At 40.6% G+C, this 26,203-nt stretch overlaps 2 protein-coding genes and 1 pseudogene across 7 annotated transcripts in view; 1 reads left to right on the plus strand and 2 right to left on the minus strand.

Moving 5' to 3' along the window:
- Nucleotides 1-25,927, plus strand: OARD1 (O-acyl-ADP-ribose deacylase 1). Of its 6 annotated transcripts, XM_084852993.1 has the most exons (8): nucleotides 1-123; nucleotides 717-794; nucleotides 5,712-5,856; nucleotides 7,463-7,521; nucleotides 9,541-9,653; nucleotides 10,786-10,895; nucleotides 22,011-22,036; nucleotides 23,298-25,927. In XM_084852993.1, exons 1-6 carry the CDS (start codon nucleotides 121-123, stop codon nucleotides 10,886-10,888), a joined length of 501 nt encoding a protein of 166 aa, XP_084709119.1. In that variant the 5' UTR covers nucleotides 1-120; the 3' UTR covers nucleotides 10,889-10,895; nucleotides 22,011-22,036; nucleotides 23,298-25,927. The 6 variants fall into 6 exon arrangements, with proteins under 6 accessions (XP_084709119.1, XP_084709118.1, XP_084709121.1 ...); XM_084852992.1 differs by lacking the exon at nucleotides 23,298-25,927 and having other exon boundaries at nucleotides 22,011-22,862; XM_084852995.1 differs by lacking the exons at nucleotides 22,011-22,036; nucleotides 23,298-25,927 and having other exon boundaries at nucleotides 10,306-11,334.
- Nucleotides 11,586-11,731, minus strand: LOC146348395 (U1 spliceosomal RNA; annotated as a pseudogene).
- APOBEC2 (apolipoprotein B mRNA editing enzyme catalytic subunit 2) overlaps nucleotides 15,057-26,203 on the minus strand; it is a 19,907-nt gene continuing 8,760 nt past the window's right edge. The window contains exons 2-3 of the mRNA XM_084852989.1: nucleotides 16,634-17,181; nucleotides 15,057-15,610 (exon numbers count right to left, since the gene is read on the minus strand). Of these exons, the coding sequence (XP_084709115.1) occupies nucleotides 16,641-17,181 (541 nt within the window). The 3' untranslated portion in view covers nucleotides 15,057-15,610; nucleotides 16,634-16,640. The remainder of the gene's footprint in view (nucleotides 15,611-16,633; nucleotides 17,182-26,203) is intronic.

Raw genomic sequence — 26,203 nt, forward strand, 5'->3', positions numbered from 1 at the left:
AGAACTGTCGTGTGCGCGCGCGAGAGTCTGCTTTTATTCTCTTTCAACCCTTCTACTCTGTAGACAGCTTTTCTACGCATGTGCAGGCCGGGATTTTTTTTTTAAAAAGCTTTTTTTCCTATGGTAATTTCTGCTCCTTCCTCTTTACACCACGAATACTTTGGGGTGATGCCATAGAGTGCTCTGCCTAGAAGGGCATGTGTGGTGGCTGCCATTTTGTGCTTTTCGTTTGGGAAGAACTAGAGGAGGGTTCCCCCAGCGAATACAGGAAGTAGTAAATAGATGGCGAGCGGGGAGGGAGAACTTAGCCCTGCACGTTCTGGGTGGCGGATAGCGCCGCTGCTTCGCCGTAATTGACTCACGGAGGCGGGGATTCGAGGCGAAGTTGTGGAGACGCCCAACAGAGAGGCGGTTGCGACGGGGAGCCGAATGGGGTCAGCTGGCGCCCCTTCTGTGTAGTTCTTCATCCCAGAAGGTTGTAAATACAGGCATTGCGCTGAAACTCTTGGAAGCGTGGCAGTAGTGTGTTGAAAAAAATAAAAGGCTCAGAAATCAAAGGACAAAACACCCCCCCCCCCCGTTTTTCAAGGTTGCTAAAAGGTTTTGCGTGTCGTGATTCGTATCTACTGGTCCGGGTCTGCAGCTGTCTTTTTTAGTAATCATTCTGATTTGTCTGGCTTTTTTGACATTACCATGAATGCTGCGTTCCTTTCTAGTGCTTGCACCTGAAGAAATCCTGGAAGCCCTTCCACCGCGTTGTCATGGCCAGCACCCGGTCTGCAAAAGAAGAAAGGGTGCGTAGTGGAGTCTTTATTTGTTGCAATTCGGTTCTCGAGGTGGTGGCGGCGGCGGCGGCGGCGGCGGGGGGTTTGTTAGCTCTCGTAATCAGGATCTTTTCATTTTTCTGATTATGTGGCCTTATGTAACTCTGATGTGGGGAGACTTAATTTTGGGACTTTGTTTTGTGCAGAAGAGGTTGATGATTCGGAGGCTTAAGCGAATTATATTCATAAATTATATTCATATTCATTGTGAACCACCCAGAGAGCTTCGGCTATTGGGCGGTATAGAAATGAAATAAGTAAGTAAGTAAATAAATAAATGTCTGTTGGGCTGGCCTTTTGCTTAGGGTTCTTTTGGATTGGGACACCGCAAATAAACACCAATCTCTCGAGTTCCGCTTTCGTTATTCGAAAAGTATGTAACCTCCTTCTGTTCGTGTTCAGATGTACACTTGACACAGCGTTGTCTCGAAAGCACAGATTTTCCTTCCGCTTCTCAAGCTGAACTTCTTTCGCTGGTAGCAGAGCCATAAAAGGTGGATCCATCCTAAAATAACAAGATGCGTTCTATGACTGCCACCTAATGGGCTGGTCAGGAAATTTTTCACACATACGTTGGTAGTTTTCCCAATATTGCTTAGAAAACCTAGTATAAATCAGTATTTCCCCATAGTTTGTACAACCCCCTTCAGTTGATTATTGCCCTTCACAGATGGCACCTAAAGAGGTCCTCTTTACCTATACGTGTTCTTGTCATTTTCTTGTACAAGAAACCCCCATTTCAGAGTCTTAACAGAAAATAATTGCTCTTTTTCCTGCCACGGTTTTATTATGTAGTGCTGTTATAAAACAATAAATTACATTACAAAACAAACAAAATAACTTTAAAAAACAAAGTCCTCACTACAGTTCCAAGTAAACATGTATGCGGTGTAAATCCTACTTTGTTCAATGGGCCTTACTCCTTAGGAAGTGTATTTAAGAGTGCAGCCTAAAATAGTTAAAATAGTGAGTTCTACTTATCTACATTCTCCATCGGCTTTACCCTGTTCCAAAACAAAATAAAAGATTACCATTGCTGTAGGAGCAAGTCTTGTGAATAAACTGTCCTTTCCTGTAACCATTTAAAATTATTTATTTGTTCATTAGCATTGTATGCCATAATTTCTGCAGCTGTCTTCCATTGCAGGTAACTTGCTGTTTTGATAATTTTTGCTAATCACATTCTTGACTTGATAAATACATTTCTACTAACGTCAAGTGCTCTTTCAGATTTCCCAGAAAAATAACCATAGGGCTCAGTGGAATGTCATCTATAAATCAAACATGTTTACTATGCCATTTCAGTAAGCTTGAACATATTTATAATTCCACTGTATACATATGTATAAAATGACCTGCTTGAGACAATCATATCTGGGCTTAAGAAGCCAAGATAAAACCAAGCATTTCACAGTTCATGCAGTCCCTTCCCTCACATTGTATTCAGACCCGGAAGTCTCTAATTAACCATAGCTTCTCATTTTGTTTGAACTGTAAAACTATGGTTATTAGATTTGGAACAAGCCCAGATCTTAAACCACCTTCAATCCATCTCCAATAGTTAGGTGTACTGATTTCATATGTTATTTGGCTTTTAAATGGTATATAACACTATTGGCTAAAAAAAATGTATAAAAGGAGAGATCACTCATTTTTAACACTTTGTTAAGGATCTAAAGATGTTAAAATTGCATACAATTTCTGTTTTCTGATACAATTGCAAATCAGGAGAGCTTAAGGAATTCTTACATCACTAACACATCTACCATCTTCAGTGAAGTTTATGAATTTGAGCAGATAAAGATCTATCCAAATGTTGAGGTTGTCTGCTAAATACAATGGAAAACAGTGGGCGGGTGCTGGGTTGAACTTGTTCTCTCCACTTATCCCATAAATTGATTAGCATGTTACTACATTATAACCTGGGCTGCAATCATATTCACAGTTTCTCAGAGTAAGCTACACTGAACACAGTGGGAATTACTTCTCAATAAACATACATAGGGTTGCACTATGTCACTCCTTTAACCATACCCATGTTGCCAATGGACAGTCTACAACCTGATCCACACATAATGACAATCCAGACTACAGGTTGAGGATGGGTTGTTGTTGCTGTTGAATCATGGGTTGTCATTATGCGTGAACCCTGCAGTATGGTTTAACACGATGCAGTGACAACCCACTTTGGGTTGTCATTATATGTGAATCAGGCCAACCTCTTCCTGCTCTTTAAACCAATATTTCATATTCAAAGATTTATCCATCCATGTCACAGTTAATATTGCTACATAATATTTCGTAACACAATGAACTGCCAAGCCTCCTTGCAAAGTCTCCTGTTGCATTACTTTACTTTTTACTGTGTGAAATTTATAATTCCGTATAATTTGATTAATAGCAAGATTATTTCAGTGTTTCTGTGGGAACAAACAGCTAGAGACAAAAATATAAGTTGGACAACACCTTCGTTTTCACTGTCATGGTGCTCCCTATCCATGAAATATTATCCTTTGCCCATTTCTGATCTGTTTTTAATGAACAAGTTCAAGTTGTTATCCATCAATTTCAAAACATTTTAGACAATAAGATCCCCTGATATTATACATATCCTTTCACCTAATACCAGTTGAAACACCAACTTTGATTTTAGTTTGCCCTATATATAATATGCCCATAGGTTCAGATTTAATTCTGGTATTGTGACAAACAATGTTTTAATTAAATACTTTTGTTATAACCATATTTCTGAATGAAAATACATCGTCCACATAGACATTAATTTTAGCTATACTAACTATGATCTTAATACCGTCTGCATTTACCGCGATGCTTACAACAATTGCCAATACTGCAATATATACTGATTTATTTATTTATTTAAATGGGCTTTATGATCACTTTAAGGGCTGTGTCCTCACAAAGCAGTATACAAAATTCAGAGCAGCATTAACGAACATACAGAGTACCTTGCATTTCAAAAGAGCCTCACACAGCTAATTACAAACTCAGTTAAAGACAGTGTTGTCCAAGGTCTTCAAGGCTCACTTGAATGCATGTACCTATGGTGCAAGTCATAAGTAAATAGGAAGAGAGTTGCACAGTTTTGGGGCCACCACCAAGAAGCCCCTATCTCAGTAATGTCCAGTATTAGCAATACAGGACAGCTGCCTAATCCCTTGTTGAAAGGTAAAATGCTGTTCCATCTGACCACTGCTCTGTAAATCATGTGTATCCATTGTATCCACATTGTTCTTATACCAAATGCCTTTAATACTTCCCCTTAAAAATCAACCTATTCTCCACCGTCAAATGCCTTTTCTGCACCAACAAATATAGAACTATCGGTATTTTTGTAGGTTATGCTGCTAATTCTCATGATTTAATCCTCTCCAGCCATCTCCTCTTTAAAAAGAAAAAGCCTGTTTGACTACATACATGGTGATCAACTAAAATCCCATTCTATCTTGCTGCAAATACTGCTGTCAGTGTTTTGTAATTTACTTTTAATAATGAGATAGGTTTAGAAGATTCTTACATGTCTACTCAGAAGTAAGTCTTATTGGGTTCAGTGGGACTTATACTCTCAGATAAGTGTGCACAGGATTGCTGCCTCAGACTCCCTGAGATCTTGGATCAATGTGATCCTAGTTTCCAGCCATGTTTTGGGAACTTTCCCTTTCTCATTTGCTTAAGAAAATAATTCAACCATTTTAGGACCTAGCTGATTGCCAAAAGTTTAACACCCTATTAAAAAGCTTTCACAACTCAGGTTACTCTCCACTAGTCTTTTAGTCAAGGTCTTGTACTCTTAGATTGTCTGCAATTCTGAAATCAAAGGGGTTTCTAAGGAAACGCTGTGAAAGTCAGACTGACACTGACACATCTTAGCATGAACAGTGTCATGGTTCAGTGCTTCTTTTGTTGTGACTTTGGCATTGTCATTTGTGTAGCTCCCCATGTGCAGCAGGTCATTAGAGGGAAACTGTGCTTGAAGTTCTTCAGCAGCAAAGGGTGTGTTACTTTTAGAGAACATGGAAGCCCTCGTACTACAGACATTGGCTGTGCTTGTTTATTACTAAACAAGTTCTTGGGCTGATTTTATGTTAGGAAGTACAGCTCCTAGACCAGATTGTAATGTATCTTTTACAAGAAGGTTGCCTACTGTCCAAATTTATTTATTGCATAGTATGAAGTCTTGGACTTCTGTAGGATGGGATGAACCAGTGAATTGTCTCCCATGCCAATAGTGAAGGTTTGTAGTTTATGACAGGGGTGGGCAACTTGTGGCCCTCCAGATGTTGCTAGACAGCAGCTCCCATCAGCCCTATCCAGCAAAGGCAATAGTGAGGGATGATGGGAGTTGCAGCTCAACAGCATCTGGAGGGCTACAAGTTGCTGACCCATTTTATGACTTAATTGATATACATTTGGATGGTTTCTGGTTTATGACAGGTTTTTTTTTTTTACTGTGAACACTAAGTGCTATGATCTGGTAAATGATAGGAAGATATTCCAAGTAAGTGAAAGTTCTAGGAAATGGCAGGTGGGATAACCTGCTTGTTTCATAACATTTATGAGTGCCATTTCTATGAACCATAAATAGCTACAACTCAGTAGTTGCAGAACTTAGTTACCAAGATGAACTCCTAAGCAAGTATGCATGTTCTAGCTATGGTTACTTGTAAGTCACTCCCACTGGTTTTAGTGAAGGCTTCAGGTAAGTATAAGTAAATTATCAGTGAACTTGGTGGGAGTTACTTTTGTAGTTAGGATTGTAGATGGGCTCTGGTACTCTTCATGACATTGAATGTTGCCTTATGTTCTAACTCAAATGCTTTTTCTCTCATTCATTGTTTGTGTTTTCTCTTTGGCTTTTAAAATCAGATTAAGTACATAAAGGGAGACCTTTTTACCAGTCCTGGAACAGACTCCCTGGCTCACTGTATCAGTGAGGATTGTCACATGAGTGCTGGGATAGCTGCCCTTTTTAAGAAGACATTTGGTGGTGTTCAAGAGCTCTTGAACCAACGTAAGTGGTGAAGACAAACTACAGCAATTTATAAAATGTTAAAAAATAGAATGTAGGTTGTTATATCATTGCCAGCTCATCTGTTGGATTAAATATAGCCAAGTATAACTTTAGTAAAATCAAATCTTTTCTGTGGTCTCAATTTTGAAAACGCGTTTCCCAAAGTAGTATTGTGAATTGTGCCTTCTTCATGGACTATTAAAATATTATGGGCAGCCCTGATATTTGACCCTTAGAAATCTGAAATGTTACCGATTGTTTGGGTGATAAAGGCCAGAATTCTGATCCTGCAAAGAAATATGTTAATTTATTTATTTATCGTATGGCACATTTACATCGCATTACAATAAAAACATAGAGCATAATAAATATGAAATGTAAAATATAAAATATAGACAGGAATATTACAAACGTATGTAAAGGTTACAGATATAGTTTTTTACTTCTGTTGTCACAAGTTAATATTTACATGGGTCATTTCATTAACTTTAATAAAAAACAACATTTACATTTCTCATATGTGTTTGTGTGTGGTGGGGGCGGGGATTGTGTGTTTCATACTTTCTAATGCCTTACCAGTAAAGTGTGTTATTACAAGGTTGGACTTGTTTCAGCTGCTCCTTGGTCTTCAGATGATACAGAGCACTAGTGGGCTTGTGATCCAGCTAGGATCATTGGAAGGCATTGATTGTATGAGCTGGTGTATCCATGGGGTAGACATGAGGTTGCTGTGATCTGTGTAATTCCAACAACTCTTTTTTGAGCTGCTGCAGCTGCACTTACTACATGTTGCCCACCTCTATGTGGAGATACTGATTTGTACAGCCACTGCCTCCACATGTTCCTGATTTGGACTGCAACCCATCAGCAGCCCCCACACTCCCATGGGTGCCTATATGGAGGTCAAGAAGTGGCTGAACAGAGGCTGGATCACCCAGAAACAGCATATCTAAAAAGTGATGAAAGGACCACACAGAGCAATAAATGACTGAGGTATTGATCTTCTGATCTACCTTAAACCGTGTCTGTGACTTCAAAGGACTAATCAGTATCCTGTGAGTTTCAGGCTTGATTTTTGAATGTGTATTTTGTGGAATGCATGCTGTGTTTAAGTTAGCCCTTTAACATACTCTCTTTGAATCAACCAGTTCAGTAGTACTTTTCTGCTAAAGTGGAAAGTGTTCCCTTGTTAGAGGATATGTGGCATGCTGACCATATTTGCTTATGATACAGTTTTATAACGAATCCCATAAGCACTTGCAGTTTTTTCAGTAGCTCTGTTCATTTGTGGATAGCTGTGCTTGTCCTAAGAACATTTGGCACTGATTTCTGTACATCGTTTTCATATTTCCAGCTACTCCGTGTTTAGATCTTCTACCCCAAAACAAGCCATTTTGGGTAGATTATTTCACATCTATGTATAATTGCACAGAAATGTCCCTGAGTACTGGGTAAGAGTGATTGTTACATTGGTCCAGCACACCATTTTTTGCAGTGACACTCCTATAAAATAGCTCAGACATTTTTTAAAAATAATGTACATTTTGACAGTGCTTTGGAAAACCAGCAGTGTATTGGTTAAAAAATGTTTTAACTCTGTTTTTAGAAAAGAAGACTGGAGATGTAGCTGTTCTGAAGAGAGAGAATCGATATGTGTACTATCTGGTAAGAGTAGTACATGTGACATGAGTTTGGGCACGTGAACTGGTTCTAGCAGGGAGATGTTGTTCAGTCGTTCAGTCGTGTCCGACTCTTCGTGACCCCATGGACCATAGCACGCCAGGCCTTCCTGTCCTGCGCGCTCTCCTGGAGCGTGCGCAAGTCCATATTCATTGCATCAGTGATGCTATCTAGCCATCTCATCCTCTGCCATCCCCTTCTCCTTTTGCCTTCAGTCTTTCCCAGCATCAGGGTCTTTTCCAGAGAGTTTTCTCTTCGCATCTAGCAGGGAGATATCTGTACAAGTAACATTTCTGCATCTTCATTTATGACAGGTGAATGGAAGTACCCTTACCTTTGTGAACTAATCTTGCTGTAACTTCAGTAACAATTTGCCCTTACAGAGGTGTTTCATCAGGTGGTGTTGCTGTTTCAGTGCTGCTGGGATAGCCTATCTTTACTGTCTATTCATTTTCAAGTTGTCTGTACCATCAGGTATTCATAGTATTCCTATTATATACAGCTAGCACATTTGCTTGAAACCTTATCAGAAAACACTCAGTGATTCAAGAAGTGGTACTTCAAGACTGGCACCTCAAGCCCAAACCCTTATTTAGAAGTAAAATTTATTAAAATTGATTGACATTCCAAGTAAAATGTGTTTGAGTGTAAGATATTTATTCACATACTGCTATACCTGTCTGGAGCTTAGTAGACTGAACTGTGTTGAAGAATGAAATTTAGCTTGGCTCATGCTGGAATTCAAAATGTCTCTTTACATATTTATATAGACAATTAGGGTCCCCCCTTTTTTTACCAGTCCATCTGTGTTACAGTATATTAGGACATTCCATTAATACATCCGGGAAGCTGACATTTGTGTGATTATTTGGTTGAATCCTATTCTCCAAAACATTCCTGTGATGAAAGAGCTGCTTCCTTGTTTGTGAATTGTATTTGTAATCTGAAATATGACTGCCTTGTTCTGTGTAATAAATTCTCCCAGACTGATATTTTTAAAATACATTTCAGCTGAAATAGTATGGTTACACTTTTATAACAAAAAGAAGGCTTTGTTTAAAAAAGCACAACCTTTTGATATACTTGAAAAAAATAGGCAAACCAGAATATTAGTAACACAATCTACAAAGTTTGTTTCTAACTCTTTAGAGACTAGTTTTATGTATAACACCTATAAACAATGCCATTTAATGCCCCACTGACATTTGCACTGTTTGCAAGCACATTGTTTCAGGATTGCAACCTGAACGTCCAAATTATAGCAAATCCTAGCATATCACAGTTTGCTAACTTATTCCAAGTAACTGAGGGCACAATCCTGTCGGGATAGGCGGCCAGCTCTGATCTCAGAGGTGACTGCCTATTCAATGCAGGGCATGAGCAGCACGAAGGGGATCTTCCCCTCCACGCTTCAGACACCTTGCATTCACAGCTAGACAGCCGATTTCGGCTGTCTAGCCATGGGAAGTTGGAAGAGGGGGGCGGACGCTTTGGAACGGCACTTCTGCCCAGCCCGGCACGCCCCCAGGAACACCTTGTTTTCGCCGCTTCATGCTCCTCTTCTGAGTGCAGGGCTGTTCCACGCTGCCTACAAGGCAGTGCGGGAAGGGGTGGAGGTTGGTTCTCGGAACCAACCTTGGAGCATGGGCTCCAAGGTTGGTTCCTGGGAACCGACCTGTCCTATAGTCGTCTAGCTGCTGACTAGCGGCCACAGGATTGCGCCCTAAATTAATGAGCTAGGATAGTATGTTCATGTGCTCTGCCTTTTCTTAGTATAATAATGTTGGCTAAAGGAATCTATTACATGAATTGAATATCAGAGTCTAACAATGCGGTGCTATACAGGTCTACTCAGAAGTAGGCTGTTCTCCTGAAAATGCTTACTAGGAAGTGAGTGTCTCTGAATTCAGTTGAACTTACTTCTGAGTAGAAATGTGGAGCTTGCACTGTAAATGAGTCTAATCTAAAATGGGACTAATCTACATTTTGTTTTATGCTTTTCAGATTACAAAGGCCAGATACTTTCATAAGCCTACATACGACAATCTACGGAAGAGTTTGGAAGCTATGAAAATCCATTGTCTGAAGAATGCTGTAACTTGCATTTCTATGCCCAAGTAAGCACATTCTCTATTCGAAAGCTACTATTGTTTATATTTCTGGTATGGATGTATAAAGTGGTGTGTTAGATCTTCAAACACTTTATTATTTTTGTTTGGGAGCTGAAATGCATTATCAAAAGCTTAAAGTTCTGAAATAAGCTTGAGAGGCAGAAAAGAGACAGGTCTGGTTATTTCCACTTTTTAGATCTGAAGGAGAACTTAGTCCTGTGTAAAAGGTAGCTGCCTGACGCATCTAAATACCATAGCTAGCTTTCTAGTACTTGAGTACATATTTTATAGTAGTACTGAGGGTTGCAAGTAATTTTTCTTCTATTTTTGTTTCATATGTCAACTTACATTTGCCTGGGTCAGATATCACATCACAGCCAAACCATGATTCGTTCCTCATTGAATGGGCTTAGCTTTTGCCTCCCTTTGTACACTGATTGCCTCCCTCAATTCCTAGTTTGTGGTAACTATAATTTGTAATGACATCTAAATTTGGCAAACTACTGTTGCCACAAATTACATGGTTTCTAATTCTGATCTGGAGACATATCTATGTTTGCAGTAATCATAATTTGCCTGACTTAAACATGGCAAATTAGTTACTGAAGCAAGGGAGGAAATTTATTTATATTTATATCCCACCTTTTTCTTCCTTAAGGAACCCAAGGAATTGAAGCATGTGAGAGGAGGAAATGCAGAAGCATAAACCCCATTCATGATGCCTAAACCCTGGTTTCATCATGACTTCAGAACTGGACCATAGACATGCTAGACAACAATTCATGGCTAGCAAAATGTATTCATTTTGTTGTGGCATTTTATGGCTTCCAGTGTGAGACTGAAGTCACAATCCTAATGTTATTTACCTGGAAGCAGTGCTATTGGTGGGATAAATTTGAGAGTAAACATGCTTACGATGGTGCTGGAAAACTAAGTTTTTAGGGTGTTCCTTTAGGATAAATTGGCAATTGTGAGTGTGTGGGGGTACTTAGGCATGGGGCTCATAGTCACATCACACTTCCACCTAACACACAGGGCTGCACTCAGACAATTTGATTTATGCTGTTTTGGCGCTGCCTATACATTGTATAAATCTCAAGGAAAAATTCCCAAGGCACTTGGATTCTTTATTTTCCAGGATTGGGTGTGGACTTGACCGCCTGGATTGGAGTAAAGTTTCAACCATGCTTGAAGAAGTATTTGAAGATACAGATGTTAACATTACAGTATATACCCTTTAATTCTTGGGTCAGTAGTCTTGTTTTCTTGTTTGTTGTACTCTATTTTTGTACTTGATTTGGTAGAAGATAGTAGGATGATCTTAGTCTGAGTTTCCTTCACTGTTCCAGACATTTCTCACCATTACTAGTGTCCAGTCATAGACAATATTTTGGAGAAATTTACACTTAGTTCTTCTAGGGGTCCTCTGTCCCAACAGAAGATATGTCTGTCGTTCATTTAGCAAATGAAGCTACTAGTTTGAAAAACAAACAAAAAGCCTTGCATGGCTATATTTTGTTTAGTCTAGCACTTTTGCTATGTAATCTTGTATTTCAGAGTAAGGTGAACTAAGGTACAACTATTGCACTTCAGTGGTAAACTGTTGAAGTATATGCTCAGTTAAAATAAATCAGATTTTCCTCTTTACTTTTGTGTAAATAAAATTCCTTTTCCAAACATGAGCAATTTTATTTATTTATTGAAACAATGCAGTACATCACTGTTCACATGAGGGTCACATGTGTATACCTAGTTCCACTGCTGAAATTAATGGGGAATCCTGTATATTTAAGAGCCCCATATGCATATTGGCATGTATGTGGAGTTCTTTTCAGGTCATTTGTTTCACAGAGTAGATGTCACTAAATAGCAAAGGAACAAATCAGTACTAGATAACATAACTGACCAATACATCTTTAGGTTGCCACTATATTTAACGTAGGATTTTTCCTGCCACAATTATATAGTCAAGTTTCCGCATTTGGGGAAATCGCAGGGGTCAGCACACCCGGAGTGCAATGGATGAGCCTCACCCTGGGAAAACCTCCTTCATGATCAAGGTGTCTCCCCTGTAGAGTTCTTCTGCAGCGCCTCAGTTTGCAGGGAAAGCCAGGCTGAAAAGAAGGGACTCAAGCTGCCACATATCCTTCTGGAGTGGGACTATAGTTTTATATGTCTTTTTAGGCTGCAATACTATACCCACTTCCCAGGGAGTAAATCCCATTGAATTTAATGGGGTGTACATCTGAGTAGGCATGTATAGAATTGTGCAATTTTTCCAAAATCCTGACAAATAGGTTTGTTTCGGCCTTACCTACTTTATGTGGGATTGGACATATCTTTTTTTTCTCAGCTCATGTTTGCTAGATACCCTGGATTTGTATTGTTTTATGTTTTTTCTCCCCACCCTTTGTAGTATGTGGCTTTGCTAATTTTCTAGAGATTTCTCTGTTGTATTTATTTTTTAGAACCAGTCAAGTTACCTATCATTTGGTAATGGCCTTTGTTTGCTTCTGCCGTCTGCTTAAGGATACCGTACACTGGGTCATATAGCTTAATATGTAGGAATGGTTAATGTGAGTAGTGAATGTAATTTTATATCTGGAGAATCTCATCAGGACTGAGGTTGGACTAGACGAACCACTAGTATTTCTTACCCTTATAATTCTATTGTTCAAGCTGCTGATACAAAAAGCTTCCTTGCATCGATAAAAGTATAATTTTACTGCATTGTGTTAGTCCCTGTATCTACCTTTGTTTTTCATGGGTGTTAACCATGTTGGCATATTTTAGCAGTGTACATCAGATTTGGATGAATCCTGAATGAACTGGGCTGATACAGATTCAGGATTTGTCTCAAAAGGAAACAAGGTTCCTCTGAATTGTCCCAAAGCAAATCTGGGTTGTCCTGAAACTTTGAGAGTGGTTTGGAGGCAAAGGGAAAGGCGGACAATTGTGTCTGCGAAAATTACAGCATTTCTTCCCAAGCTTTCCATGTAAGGAAAACGCCAGGTTGCAGGGGTTAGGGGGGAGCTGTGTGATACAGTTTTGTGACTGACAAGTCTAGCTTCTAATCACAGGGTATTATTTTACCAGGGTTCGTCAGTGACAGTGCTGTGGGAGGGGGAGATTGAAGGCAAGCTGATCTATTACTTCAGTCTGTTCTTTGCACCTTGCTAGTTATCTCTCCCCAGAGTAGGAGTGTTTAGAGTTGTGCTGGTTTTTAGGAGATCTTGAGCTTTTGTTTCTTACCAATACCTATCATATCTATTCCTAAACCAGTTTCCTTATTCCACCCAATAATTTTTTATCATCCTTTCCAATCTAGTCCTATCCTAAAGTCCTTACCTTTTTCTCAAATCCAGTTCCTAATACTTTTTATTTATTTTTACTGTTGTTTGAGTCTGTCTTGAGGTTTATTTTCTTAGCAGTTTTGTATAGGCAATGCCACCTCCTTTATCTCCTTTCTCCCTCCCTGTATTTGGACCCTAGTTGCATAGATTTGATTTTGATTTAAGGTCAGTATTGTTTGTTTTACTCTCTGGCTGGGTTTGGATGATCAGCGGGGGAAACAACACAGCACTGGTTGTTTTCCCAGCCCCCACATGTGCTGGTCACATGACCAGGATTACCCTAATTACCCACATCACAGGTTGCTGTGTTATCCAAACCCAGCATGCAGCACAGGCATAGTGACTTTTCCCCCAACCCAGACCCCTACTGCAAACCATGAGCGGTAGGGTGGGTGAAAAGTTTGTACGCCTGTGCAAGGTTCGGATGATACGACAATCAGCAGCGAGGGTAATTAGGGTAATCCCAGTCCTGCAACCAGCATGCAGGGTGTTGTGGGGACGACACGACCAACACTGTATTTCTCCCTCTGATCATCTGAACCTAACCTCTGTGTGTCTAGCTTCTGACTGCTCTAAATCTTTACTTTCTGTCTGACTTGTGTGTGACTGTTACATACAGTTTTTATTCAAATTGCCCAGAAAGAACACAGCAGGGAAAGTTAATCCTTTTTTAAAGCCCCCAAACTGGAAAGGATGTTCTTGCACAAACTCCCTCCGCGTATTTGTCTGAAATTTAATAGGCCTCATCCCCTTCGAATGGGGTACTATGTCTGCCAATTTTATCCAATTCTGACAAAAAGCAAAAACATTATAGCTGATTATTGATTTCCCAGTGATTGTCAAGGGCGAGGCATGCTCAAAGTTTAGGATTTTCTGAGCTAAGGTTTTGATTCAGAACCAAGACAAATTGTGTAGCCTTTAAAGCAGTCCAAGCCAAATTGGATTGCTTTCCGAATTGCTAAAGCAGGGTTTGAACCAAATATTGTGGTTGGTATACACCCCTAGAGCCAATCCTCACAGCCAATTTAGTGCTGAGTGAGAGTACATCATGGTTGTTCACAACAGGTGATGCTGTCGCCAATCCACAGCAACTCCACAGCTTCCCTCTGGAAAAGGCGCATTTTCAGAAAGTCCTTTTAGTGCATCTTTTTTCCTTAAATGTGGCTCCCACATGGTTCTGCTACAGTGTGCCCTATCCCCCCTCCCCGCACTAAACCCTGGGCATGCCTCTGTGACCTGGTAATGATGTGGTCAAGGGGTGGGGCGGCCCCCCCCATTTCTTCTTTTCCCCCATTCACAGTATGGACTATTGGGCACAGACTTTCTTTCCCTCTTAGCACCTCTTCATGCAGTTTCATCCTTCCACTATACCTCAGTAGTGCTGTTTTCCCATTCACAATATGTCACCTAGCACAGTAGTTGCTGCTTTACCCATTCACAGTATGCATCCTGTTTTCCCATTCAGAATAGTGCAGTATCTTTTAATTTTTCACAATATCCCAATGGTGGATGAGAGGGGAGAGGTGTGGGGTAAACTACAGGGGCTTAATTCAGTGCTTCCTGTAAACTTCCCTGAGCAGGTGAAGGGCGGGGAAGAACCCTATCTAATTTGCTGAGCAGCACCTACAGGGTTAATGACGTCAGTTCTACTCTGCCCACCCAACCCTGAAGTATGGGGGCTTTCAAGTGCTGTGTGACCCATGAAAGTGGGTTTTTAGGTACTGTATACTTCACTTTTCTTTGTGTGCCCCTGACAGACCAAAGTGATTTCATGAAAATCTGTATATAACCAGAAAGCGCTTCTCATTCCGTTTCCATGTAGATGGAGCCCTAGTCAGTTTCCTTGTATGGCAGTGGCCACGCCTGGCCCTGTTAATTTTTGGAATGTTGCCACAATTTGATCATAGATACAGTGACCATGTTTCTCATCCTAGCATAATGATGTGTATGTGGGCAGTGGGTGGAGGAGCAATGCCTTCTTAAAACTTGAGTTCGCTTAACCCACTGAAGAATAGTTTTTACCTCCACCCTTTTGAGAGAAGTATGCACTCAAGCTAGGTTCAGTAAAGGTATTGTTTTATTTTCTCATTTGCTCTTTTATAGTATGACCCCTTCGAATACGTACTGAACTTTGCTCGATGCATTTGCCACAGAGCAACTAACCAGCATATTAAGTTATGGATTTTAGTTACGCAACACATTTTAATGCTTATTTTCTGTTTCTTAAAGAAGACCTGAATTTTTTAAAAGTACACATATACTAAATTTCTTTAATTTACAGTCTTGTTTTGTAAAGAGCTTTTTGGTGTGGTTTGACTTGTTTTTCCATGATGAAACAGCTTTGCACTGTGAACCTTTAACTTAATTCCAGATCATAATGCTTTTTTCTTTCCATTTGAAAAGCAGCAGTGCAGGTTTATGAGTTTCAAACAACCAAATGCTTACATGCAGAATAGTAAATGTATTTTTAGTCTATCAGAATGGCAGTGTGTCAACTAGAGACTTGTGGTGTTGTTTTTCTGTTTCAAAGTGGCTTTGGAGGACTGAAGGGGGAGTCCCAGATGTCAAAGTATATCATGCTCGTCTCTCTGTAGCGTTGGCAGATTTCTCCTGGAGAGAGAAATGGAGACTTGAGTTGCTTTTCTCAAAACATATGGGGCTTTGCTGCTCAGTATTAGCAATGCCTCACCAGTTTGTGCGTTGTGATAAAATGATACAAAATTGCTTTATTTAATTGTGTGTGTTTGTGGTGGGGGGGTGGGTTTTTTTTTTTCTTCAACCTTTTCCAAGTTCCTAAAATAAATTCCATGTGACATATTTTACGTAGCTACAGAGAATGTCTTGTCTTAAAGTGGCTCTAGCCTTCCTGTCAGCAGTTTATATGGAGGCTGATATTGGACTTCAGTTTTATACTCCTGAGTTTCCAGTCGAAGTTTATAGATGCCATGTGCCTGCTTCATTAGATTAAAAATTTTGTGAAAAATAAAAGCTGTTTCCCTCCCTTTTTCACTGCTTGACTTAAATTGATGGGATTCATAGCTCTTCATTTGTACTGCAAAAAAGGCGATACCATTTCAAATATGCATCTAGAACTTGTTAGTTGTAAATTGTAATGCACGTAATATATTAAGTTTAGCTTGGTAGTAGCGCACATGCTTTGCAAGCAGAAGGCCCCAGTGTCAATGGGTAGAGCTGAGAAAGACTTCTGTCTGTAACCCTGGAGAGCTACTGCTAGTCATTATAGACAATACTGAGCTAGATGGACCAATGGCATAATATGGACTAAGGTGGCTTCCTATGTTCATGCTGCCCTAATTGAAAATACCTGAGAAAACTGGTTCCATGTAGTGAAGCAACTGGGCTTCCACATGTTAACAGGAGCTGTGTGGAGTTGCTGCCATTTGGAAGATTTTCAGAGGCATCTGTACTGCCCATGTAACTTATGAAGCAGGCCTCAATATGGCTCTTCTGAAACCAGGAGGAAAGAAAATGTGTTCCCTGCTGTTCTGCCCAGCTTTGCTGTTTCTTTCTAACATTGGACAAACCAAAATTTATTTTGTTTCTTAGATGGTCTGACATCTGAGAAACTGCCCTAGAAAGGAAAAATATAGTTTTAAAAAGTCATATACTTACATGAACCTCAATGCAAAACTTCAGCAAGCTTTCCTTCATAGTACAGGAAGTTCTCTTGAATGTCCTCCCAGGGTGTAAATGCCTTTGGTTCCTCACCTTCTTCCTGCTCTACAAAATTCTTCCAGACGTATTCAAAGTCTTGAGGTTTCATGATCCTCAGTTTACAGCCAGCTGCTTTCATTTTCTTCAGAGCAGCTTGGATCTCGGGTTCCTCCCACATGAAGAGGCGGCCTGCTACGATGGAGAGTCGCAGGTTCTTATTCTTCTGCAGTGCTTTAATTATTCGATCAGCACAGCCCACACAGGGGCTAGAAGAGACATACCAGGTGACGTTGTAGCGCAGACCAGACTTGCATGTGGGCAGGATGGTATTGAAAAAGGCATCTTCTGCATGGGCTGCTGCATGTTCATCCTCCAGATAGCCCCGTATGGTGTTTGACTCTTTGCCTTGCATCTCTATGATATAGCACAGGAATGTCTTGTTCCTTCCTGAACTATATTCTACATTCTTGAATTGGAACTTGAAAAAGAAGGCTGGAAACCTTTCCCTGCATAGAAGAGTGAAAGTCTTAGTGTTCTTATGCAGTTTATAATACATAATATTCATCCAATATATGTTAAACTGTTAATTTTATTGTTAAAATAATTTCATAACAACTGTATTTTCTGCTGAGATACATGAAAGGTAGCGGAAGAGTTGGACAATTGCTAGATTTCCTTAATATAGAAGGAAAGGAGAGGAAAGGTTCCTCCTGTGCAAGCACCAGGTCATTACTGACCCCTAGAGGGACGCCGCTTGCGCTGGCGTTTTCATGGCAGACTATAGCGGGGTGGTTTGCCATTGCCTTCCCCAGTCGTGACTACCTTTCCCCCAGCAAGCTGGGTACTCATTTTACCAACCTCGGGAGGATGGAGGGCTGAGTCGACCTGACCCGCCTACCTGAGACCCAACTTCCGCTGGGATCGAACTCAGGTCGTGGGGAGAGTTTCGGTTGCAATACTGCTGCCTACCACTCTGCGCCACACGAGGCTCTTAATATAGAAGCCACCACATAATTTCAGGTAAATTTTTGGTATAATAGTGGGGTTACCATTGGAATTGGGCAAAGCAAGAGGAGTTGTAGGCTATTAGTTGTAACTAGTTGTAAGCTATTACTGCTGTTACCAGTTTTACTTTCAGTCTGTAGAGCAGCCTTCCCCAACCTAGAGCCCTCCAGGTATTCTGGACTGCAACTCCCACCATTTATAGCTAGCATGGCAATGAATTGTGGGAATTCCAGCCCAACACATCTATAGGGCACCAGGTTGGGGAAGGGTGCTCTAGGGTAGGTTGCACCAGCTATTTCTCAAGTCATTGGTTGCTGAAATACTCAGTGAAGGGTACAAACTACGCTGCATCCCATGGTTCTGTTACTGTTTGTGTTTCACTTCCTTACTTCGGCAATAGCAACTATGTCATTAAAGAGGCAGTAAGGGTTTCCTACACGATACCACCCTAATGGCAGAAAGCGAAGAGGATCTAAAGAGCCTCTTGTTGAGGGTGAAAGAGGAGAGTGCAAAAGCTGGTTTGAAACTCAACATTAAAAAAACTAAAATCATGGCATCTGGCCCCATCATTTCCTGGCATATAGAAGGGGAAGAAATGGAAGCAGTGACAGATTTTATTTTCTTGGACTCCAAGATCACCGCAGACGGTGACTGTAGCCATGAAATTAAAAGACGCTTGCTCCTTGGGAGGAAAGCTATGGCAAACCTAGACAGCATAGTAAGAAGCAGAGACATCACCTTGCCGACAAAGGTCCGTATAATCAAAGCTATGATTTTCCCAGTAGCAGCGTATGGCTGTGAGAGCTGGACTGTAAGGAAGGCTGTGTGCCGAAGAATTGATGCTTTCGAACTGTGGTGCTGGAGAAGACTCTTACGAGTCCCCCGGACTGCAAGGAGGTCAAATCAGTCAATCCTAAAGGAAATCAACCCTGAGTGCTCATTGGAAGGACAGATACTGAAGCTCAAATATTTTGGCCACCTAATGCGAAGAGAAAACTCCCTGGAAAAGACCCTGATGCTGGGAAAGATTGAAGGCAAAAGGAGAAGGGGACAGCAGAGGATGAGATGGCTAGATAGCATCACCGATGCAATGAATATGGACTTAAGCACACTCCGGGGGAGAGCGGAGGACAGGAAGGCATGGCGTGCTATGGTCCATGGGGTCACGAAGAGTCGGACACGACTGAACGACTGAACAACAACATTTGATGTGGATTAGACGGCCTTCTCTTCCTGGTCATTGTCCTGTCTCTTTCTTTTCTATCAGAACCCTTCCCCTTAGTAAATTTGCACTATTGCACCAGTTTACCCATTCAACATTATTTCAAGGAACATGAAAGAGAATAATGCAGTTGTGATGAGTATTGGTACATACACAGCTTCAGTTACAGTGCAGATAAGCCATTATTGTTGCCTAGTTATATGTCTAGTAAAAATAAGCAGGTTGAGCTCACATGTTTGAAACTACCGAGAGATCTGTTTAGGCACATTTATTTAATCCTTCTGTTCATCCAATAATAACTTAAAAGTGGATATCTAGTCTAGTCCTTAGTTATAATACACTTAGGGTGCAATCCTATGCCTATTTAGACAGAAAAGCATCCTATAACTTCCAGCATTCACCAGCCAGTGTGGCTGGCTGGGGAATGCTGGGAGTTGTAGGACTTTTTCTGTCTAAACAGGCATAGGATTGCACCCTTAGATACCAATACTATATGCTGATTTGTGGACATAGCACTAGACTGAGCTCCAAGAAGCTAATTTTCCCTTGTGATCATGAAAGGGTTTGAAACTAAGTCCCTAAAAACAAATGCTGATATACTTGCCTACCTACTCCAAGGGAGGCTAGATTAGGTCCCTCTCTGTTGTCCTTCTGCCAGCAGGCAAACACGATTTTTTTTTTTTCAGGCAGGCCTTTGGCATATAAGCCCATCTGCTACTGGATTGCCTGGTGCTTAATTATTTGATTGTGTTTTAATTGTATTTTTAATTTATGTCCTTTAATGGACATGTCCTTTAACATGTCCTTTAATGTTATGTTTTAATTAAGGTTTTGTTTTAATTTATTTTTTATTGTTAACTGCCTTGAGTTCCATTTTTTGGCTGAACAGCAGGATATAAATTAATCTTTTTTTTTGCATATTCATATTGGCTTCCTGGATATTAAGATGTTTATCTTCCTTTTTCCAGCTCCTTTCTTCTAGCCAAAGTGCCCAATCTAGGGCTGTCCTTGGTGCAACACACCCAAGTTAGCGCTTAATCCTAATATTTTCCTTCCGCCCAGTGAGATTTCCAATGCTAGGAATCTTCTGACCTTTCCACAGTATGGGTACAGACTCTGCTTGAGTCATAGATGAGTCAAGATTTAGAACCTTCTATGATGGTTGGAATCTTCATTACCTTGCAAAAGCTATTCATTCTGCAGACTGAATTGATTAAAATTAGATTCCCTGTTGGGATGAATTTCATGCAGGTTTACTGCAATTATTTTTAATTTTATCCACAACTCTACCTACTTGTCACACTGTATCCATTCTTTTATAGTTCTTGTGGACGTATGCAATCACTTAACATTTGTTCATAGCAGGACTTCGTTATGCCATCACCTCACTGGTGACATTTCCTCCGGCTGTTGTTTCCCTTCTCTAATTTGAGAACTTTCTCAAAATTGTAGACCTGAGACACTTGGGTTTTCATATGAAAGCAAAATTTCATTCTAACATTTCACTTAGTATACTTACCATGAGGTAAGATGAGGCAGCCATCTTAGGTAGATTTTGGGTGCCATCACCATGAGATATGGAGCACCATCCAGTGGGAAGGTCTCCCATGTAAGCCCATGGAAATGAAGGCAGTTATGAAAGAGTATGGTAGCATGGCTCAGTGGTAGAGCACAAGGTCCCAGGTTCAGTCCTTGCCATCACCAGTAAAGAAAGGATCAGATGGTAGCGGATGAAGTGAAAAATCTCCACCTGAGAACTTGGAGAGCTGCTTCCAGTCAGAGTTGACAATAATGGGCTAGAGTAGCTTCTGTTCATTTGAGTGATGCTTGTACAAGAGAACAATGTGTACCCATGCTAGCTAATTAGTGGAAGGGGTGCCTTTGGGACTTTTCTGCCTTTAGCACTAAAACATCTTGAACTGCCCCTGTTAGCATATGGAACACTTCTATTACAAAGGCAGTCTTCTAAAGCTAAAAGACGTATTGCAAAAATGTTTATATTAAAATGGCACAGATAATTCATGCAAATTCTTTCCTGGCATGTAATAGCTTAAATAATGTGTGTGTTTGGGGAAGGGTGAGGGGAGAGAAAATGACTGGCTATGGAATCTACAATACGTCAGTACATTTTCTCTGTCTTTAAATAGTTAGAGGTGTACAAAATTATGCCTGGTGTGGAGAAAGTGGATAGGGAGACATTTTTCTACCTCATAATACCAGAACATGGGGTCATCCCATGAAGATGATTGGAGGGAGATTCAGGACAGATAAAAGGAAGGACTTTTACACACAGCGCATAGTCAAACTATGGAATTCATATCCCCAAGATGTAGCGATAGCCACCAATTTGGATGGCTTTAAAAGGGGATAGGACAAATTCATGGAGGATAAGGGTACTAGTCCTGATGGCTATATGCTACCTCCAGCATCAGAGGCAATACGCCTATGTACACCAGTTGCTGCGGAAAATGAGGGAAGGGTGCTGTTGCATTCATGTCCTGCTTGTGGGTTTCCCATGGGCAGCTGGCTGGCTACTGTGTGAACAAAATGCCGGACTAGATGTAACCTTGGTCTGATCCAACATGGCTCTTAAGTTCTTACAGGCTGTGGCTGATTATCTCTCCTATTCAGTGCCATGCTTTTACATGTAGATTGATCTCAATAGGGCCTAAGCATATCCACCCCTCCTTATCCAGCTCCATTGCTATGTATTGTGCTTCAGCATTCCACTGACAGTGGTATGTGATCCAATCAGAATATGCTCCTTTGTTTTTATCAAGGTCCCATCCTGTAAAATTGGCTTTTCCTCCACTGTATCTCTTGCCAGGTGAATTTCTATTTCATGCATAACAAGAAGTGGCCTTCAGAAGCTGGTGCTCAAATAATCAGTTACGCTTTAAGGTGCATAGCTTGGTTTCCTGCCATAAAGTAACACGACAGCTTTTCTGGAATCAATAAAATTCACTAGCTTCAATATTAAGGATAATTTTTACCAGTAAAATGGATAGCAAATTTTCAGGTGTCTTTAGTGTATGTGTAAACAAAAACAAAACACTCTAGGATTTTAGATGGTTGGCTTGACTCTTGAAAACATTTTGTTCATTGCAGATACCAATGCTGCCAAAGTGTCTGGTGTAAGTAAAATAACCACCTTGTGTTTTTTATGTTCTGCTTAATTGCAAATAAATGCCAGTGTGTGTTCTGTTAGACCTTAAACAGAACTTGGTCAAAGGCTTTGAAGTCCCTGTCCTTAGCATCACAAATGGTACCAGATGTCTTGTGCACCCTGCAGCTCTGTAATGCTTAGTTATTCATCACTGAAAGGGCAAGGGAAAAAGAAACCACATCTACTATAAATCAGCACATATGCACGTGTCTCTGATACAGTTGTCTTTCAAGATACCTTGCTTGCCTTTCAGCTTGCTCCTAACAATGGCTGTTCATTTCTAAGCCAACAATTATTCAGAATTCTCAGAGTTTACAGCCAATTAACACTTGTAGCTCACTGCACTTCTGAGACAGGAAGGCACAGACTAGCTGACCAGTTTTGATGCTCCCAGGACCAGGAGTCCCAGTTTGCTGTGTGATAATTATTTTGTGTTCTCTGTGCACGTTTCTGTTCATGAAACATGTGAGTGTGTTGTGTTGGGAAATACCTATATCCTTGTTTTATTTATTAAAAATGAGCTATCTAGCTCTTACTACCTCATATGAGTCCTAGAAAGTAGGTGCCAGACAATCTGGTGTTTAGATCCTAACTATAGTTAGAACCCATCTCCATGTTTCTCTTTTCCTTCATGAGAGTGCTTTTGGCATTATCACCATACAGGAATACTTATGGAAAAGATTGGACTTGAAATCCCAAGTGAATTTGTGAGCTGGGACTGGTAAAGGGCTGTTCTTTTTCTAGACATTTCCTAAAAACACACAATCACATCGTTTTTCAATTATTGCAATGTTTTCCTATATGTATTCCTCCCAGGCAATTAGTCCAGAAGCACTCACATGGAGGATGGTGATACACCAGAACCAACTGCCCCTTGTCCACTAGTCCTATTTTATTTATATAAATTTCTAGCTTATCCCTATTGTGAAAGAGGGGCAAGTTAGAAAACTAACAAGTAATATAAGATTCAGGGTGGTATAAGAGTCTCAGACTTATTCAGATTTCCACAGAGCCATGAAGGACACCATTTTGCAGCCTAGTCTACCTCACAGGGTAGTTGTGAGGATAAAGGGAGGGTGTGGGTGAAGAATCTTGTTCACTGCCTTGAGCCCCATGGAGGAATGGTGTGCACATATACAAATAATAGCCTTTGAAATGGACTAAACTGCTTCCTAAATAAATATTGAGACTGAGGGTGTGAATCTTGATTCCTGTCTTCCCTCTGTAAGGTTGCATATAATTGGATGGATATTGGGAAGAAATCGGATAACCTGGAACTACATAGGTTTCCAAGCACATCTTGATGAAATAATGTGAATGTAGGGGCAGGAGAATATTTGCAGGGGAAGATCGGTAGGCGAGGGGGTTGCTTAACACTACCTCCAGCTGTTTTTCTCCAGTTTCCCCCAGCTGGGCTCTAAGAATTGCTTTGACCAATGACCTCTGAGAATCTCTTTCACCTCCCCATCTCCAAATGAAAAGCTACTAAGGAAAGCAAAATGTTTTTCATAGTACAGAGGCCTAAACCATGTTATGCAGGTGGACGTCTGCTCACACAACAGGAGTTCCCCTTCCTTTCCAGCCGCCCGCCCCCCCGCCCCCCCCCGTCCTCTGGAGTAGATTTGGAGGGTGCGTGACCGAAGAGAAAATTCAGTCCTCCAGCAGTGTACATTCTGCTAATGGAAGGACACCACTGGATATAACCCATAGATTTTAGATGCAATCATGCCTCTCCTGAAATGAACATATTCTGGAAACTAAGCTGTCAACACTGCCTTGACGGTCACCTGTTCCCAACATGTTAGGCAGTTGGCATTGCAACTCAGCTTTACAGTATGTGACATGCAGAATTCAGTCATCTGGCTATGTCATCACTGCCCTGTACAATGCTTGTCTGTCTGTCTTTTGGAGATTGTTAGTTTATACAGGTCAGAAAAAAAACCCTATCTATTATTGCAAGATGAATATGACTTCTTATTAAGAATATAGCATTTCACAATTTTAATTTTAATTATTGACTATGTTTGTTTTTTGTGTCTGGTGCTGCTTTTAGCTTGTTATAAATGTGTTTTAATGATTACTGTTTTACCCTTTTTATATTTTGTAAACTGCTTTAAGCAACTCATCTTTTGGAAAGGAAAAGTGCAATATACATTTCTTAAATAATAGAAACGTCTAGGTTGAGTGCAAAGTAGCTCATATTTGTTACGAAGGGACTGCTTCTTCCCGTATAGGTCAACCCAAACTTTATGTTCTGAGGGGGAGGCCTTGCTTGCCATCCCACAGCCTACTGATGTTCACTTGGTTGTGATGATGTAGAGGAGGGCTTTCTCCCTTGGGGCGCGCAGAATTTGGAATCAGGCACCCCTGCCAGATAAGCCCTAATCCCAGATTCTCAGCTTTCATTTAAAAAAAACAAAAGAGCAAGTCTCTAAACCTTGTAGAACCCAATATATGAGGCAAAATGTGCAGGCACCATTCTGACCAGGCATTTAGTGAGAGACTAGCCTGTTCTCACCTTTCAGCATTTGAAGTGATAGCAATGATTGACACACCCATTGTCTTGAGAAGGAACTTCCTGGTTCATTTTTAAACTGGGGGGGGGGGCTTCCGTGGTGGAGTGATTGCTACCCCATAGAAAACAATTCAGGAATCTAGGATTTTAGTGCAGCTGTCTGTCATTGGACAGAGCTGTAACTATTCCAGTACTTTAGGTACTTCTACCATTTTTTTTAACTTTATTGTACAAACTAAGAAACAAATTACAACCAAAACTGAAGTACAACATTACACAGTTGGGATGTTAATAATAATAATAAAATAAATCTTGTCTAAAATGCTGTATAGACCTAATCATACTTCTACCAAAATGAAAATACCATTGAGCTGGCAACTTTTTCCTTAGTTTTATACCTAAATGTACCAAGCTTTCTAAAGCAGGTATTTCTGTGGAGTGCCAGCTTGGTAGAACCAGATGCACTTCCTGTTTTAAGTTGTTCTTCTCTTTCTGTGCCAGTACAGCATGTTTGACCACCACTCAAAGAACAAAAGTCGTAAAAAAAAAAAGAAAGAAGAAGCAGCAAGTTGAGTTTGATCTCTACACTAGCCTAAAATCCTGCATTTAAAACGGGACTTTCTGCTTCTGTTTTAAATGCAGGATCACGACGACTCCCCTTTTCAAGCGCTTCCTTCCCCCCCCTTTCCCCCTCTTTCTCCTCCTCTTCTTGCCACTTTTTCTCTTCTCATCTGCAATCTATTTAAAATGGAAAAAGGGCATTTATTGCAGGAGATGCCCTGGAGGCTTACAACATCATCTAAAGACCCCCCGCAAACTTCTGCGAAAGAGCCATCTCAATAGCAGGATAGAAGCTCCATGTGAAGAAAGCCTTAGGGCTCCTTCACACTCCCTCACACGGGGCTTTTATCCTGCTATAGAGACTGCTTACTCACAGAAGTTTGCGGGTCCTGTACAGGACAGCAGCCTTCCTCCAGGGAACCTCCCGCTCTTTGTGAGCTCCATTGTGGTGTTTTCCATGAGGACAAAAGTCCAGCATTTTCCTTCCTCCCACCCTGGAGTCGATATAAGTGAGGGTATACTGTTTAAAGTCACTTTTATTGCCAATAAAACAGTAGCGCCACCTAGTGGCTTTCTAATGAAACACAAGTTTAGTTTTTTTTTAAAAGCCACGTAGAAAAGACCCAATCTAATCCCACAAAGATTCCGGAAGCAGAAGCCCTGGTAAACTGCAGGATTTTTAGCCTTGTGTGATGAAGCCCTTAGAGGTGCTTAAAGCAGTTGCACAGGATACTAGGATGAAAGACATGGCAATATTTTGTGTGGCATTGTCACTATGGAAAAACGGCTGATCCTTTTGCCTTCCATTTTAATGAAGCAGTTGCCTTTATAACTAAAGGTTGAAATTTAGGTTTTCAGCTTCATTTGTTGTTGCTGTCTGTTAAGAGTAATAGATAATGTTCCAATTCACCATAAAGAATGTGTGGATTACATTGGCATCTTTGCTGTGAAGGGAAGCAAAAGTCTAATGCGTTAATTCTGCTGTTAGTAATCCACCTTTAGCCTTTCATCTGTAATTCCCATAGAGGGTCTGCCCACTGTACAAGAAACATTGGGAAC

Source organism: Heloderma suspectum, chromosome 4 (assembly GCF_057233095.1).
Source record: "Heloderma suspectum isolate Gila_16-S chromosome 4, 16-S_ref, whole genome shotgun sequence".
In the NCBI taxonomy this organism is placed as follows: Eukaryota; Metazoa; Chordata; class Lepidosauria; order Squamata; family Helodermatidae; genus Heloderma; species Heloderma suspectum.